This window comes from Sorghum bicolor, chromosome 8 (genome assembly GCF_000003195.3).
Source record: "Sorghum bicolor cultivar BTx623 chromosome 8, Sorghum_bicolor_NCBIv3, whole genome shotgun sequence".
NCBI classification, from domain to species: Eukaryota; Viridiplantae; Streptophyta; class Magnoliopsida; order Poales; family Poaceae; genus Sorghum; species Sorghum bicolor.
The window spans coordinates 10,481,732-10,483,917 of record NC_012877.2 but is presented as its reverse complement, the minus strand read 5'-3'; the positions used below and the strand labels follow the sequence as shown (position 1 = coordinate 10,483,917).

The 2,186-nt window shown below is 48.0% G+C and overlaps 1 protein-coding gene across 1 annotated transcript; it reads right to left on the bottom strand.

The window, feature by feature from the left end:
* On the bottom strand, nt 1,216–1,869 carry LOC110437504. The gene is made up of 2 exons (XM_021465969.1): nt 1,438–1,869; nt 1,216–1,323 (listed from the first exon to the last, which is right to left on the bottom strand). Exons 1-2 carry the CDS (start codon nt 1,867–1,869, stop codon nt 1,216–1,218), a joined length of 540 nt encoding a protein of 179 aa, XP_021321644.1.

Below are 2,186 nucleotides of genomic sequence, written 5' to 3'. Positions count from 1 at the left end.
AATTTTGGAGAACACACATGCTCCTTTCAGTTGGTCAAATAAGTCGTCTATTCTTGGCAGTGGGTACTTGTTTCTAATAATGACTTCATTTGACGAACGATAATCCACACACATCCTCCTAGTGCTATCTTTCTTATCAACAAAGATTACCGGTGCACCCCAGGGTGAAGAACTAGGACGAATAAACCCTTTTTCTTGCAATTCCTTAAGCTGTTTCTTAAGTTCCTCTAATTCATTTAACCCCATTCTATATGGTCTTTTCGCTATGGGTGCAGTTCCAGGTAAAAGCTCAATAAGAAATTCAATGTCTCGGTCTGGTGGCATACCTGGCAACTCGTCCAGGAACACATCCGGGAACTCATCCACCACCTGTTCTTCTTGATTACCACTACTCAACTGATTCACTGTAGCAGTCGGCTGAGGTTGCACTGCCACATCCACACTTATTCTGTCCCCACCGGGTGATGTCACCACCACAGACTTCTCCTGACACTGAATTACTGCCCCATGCTGCTTCATCCAATCCATTCCAAGTATGAGGTCAATTCCCATGGTTCTCAGCACAATAGGTTTCACCTTGAAATCTACCCCCCTTAAGGATATACTAGTGGAGGGGCTCTAGTAATTAGCTGGCATGTTGCCTCCCGGTGAATTTACTAGCATAGAATTTTTCAGTGCACAAAGTGGGATGCTATGTACTCTAACAAATGCTTGGGAGATGAAAGAATGTGAAGCGCCAGAATCAAAAAGTACTATAGCGGGGATGGAGTTGATGTTGAACGTACCCATCATAACCTTAGGTGCTTCCTGAGCTGTGTCAGTGGACACATGGTTCACTCTTCGAGAGAACGGAGGTCGAGCAGGCCTCTGATTGTTGTTTTGGTTTTGCTGGGCTGGTGGATTCTGCTTCTTGGGGCACTGATGTGCATAGTGTCCCACCTCTCCGCAGCGGTAACAGGCATTGGGGTTGCCGCTGGGTGCTGCACTCTTGCTAGGAGAATTGTTGGGCAGTCCTTGGCGTGGTGCTTGGTTGCTGACCTGTTGCTGGGGGTGCTGCTGAGGACGTTGTTGGTTCTGGTGGCTGTACTGCTAGTGGTACGGAGGACGCTGAGGAAACTGACCAAGGTTCCACTGATTCGGTGGTCCTTGACTGCGCTTTGGGAATCCCTGCTGAGGATACGCACGTGGGCGAGTGTTTCTGCCCGACGGCTGCCCCTAGAGCTTCCTTTTCTTTGCGTCCATCTCCTTGCGCTTGTTGTCGATGACAATTGCATGGTTCACAAATTCTTGGAAACAAGGATAAGTGTTGCTCATCAGCTGCAGCTACAGTCCATCATACAAACCCTTCAGGAAGAGACGCTGCTTGTCAGAGTCCCTGACCACCTCATATGGAGCATATCATGACAGTTGTGCAAACTTGTCACGATACTCACTGACTGACATCGATCCCTGCTTGAGAGACCAAAACTCTTCTGCTTTCAATTCTATCAGGCCCTCTGGAATCTGATGGGACCTGAACCCTTCAATAAACTCCTTCCAGGTGACTGACGGAGCATTGTTCGGGCGTCCATATTGATAGGACTCCCACCACTCCTGTGCAGGTCCTTGCAGCTGGCCTGAGGCATACAGAACTTTCTCCAGGTCGCTGCATTGGGCTATGTTCAGTTGCTTCTCGACTGCTTTTAACCAGTCGTCTGCCTCCAGTGGATCAGAGGCGTGGGTGAACACCGGGGGACGTCCTTTCAAGAACTCCCCACGCTTTTCACGAACTTGAACCGGCGGTGGTGCTGCTACTGGTTCATTGTTTATGTGGTTTATCATGGCTTGCATCAGATTGGCTTGTATACCCATGAGTTGCTCAATAGTCATCGGCGGCGGTGGTGGTGGTGGATTCTCAGGTACACCACGTCCACGGCCACGACCACGACCACGGCCACGTACACGACCAGCGCCTGCTCCTTTGGCGTCCATCTGCTTCCAACAAAGATTCACGTTTTTTAGTGACCTTCTAAAATAATTATTCATCACTTATAATGAATAAAAACAAGACCAGCAGTTTTCTGGACAAGTTTCAAACTCAGCAGGTCAGTAATCCATGCTTATCTTAGAATCTAAAGATTCAATAGGAACATGGTATATATCGTTGGAAAGGTTAAGAAATTCTCTACAAACGTTATTCAGACCAC

Bases quoted from the DNA above. Each gene is read 5' to 3' on its own strand.
- LOC110437504 (XM_021465969.1), bottom strand. From the start codon at position 1,869: ATGACTATTGAGCAACTCATGGGTATACAAGCCAATCTGATGCAAGCC. The intron at 1,324-1,437 runs GTCAGTGAGTAT...GATGGACTGTAG, and splicing joins TCAAGCAGGGATCGATGTCA to CTGCAGCTGATGAGCAACAC.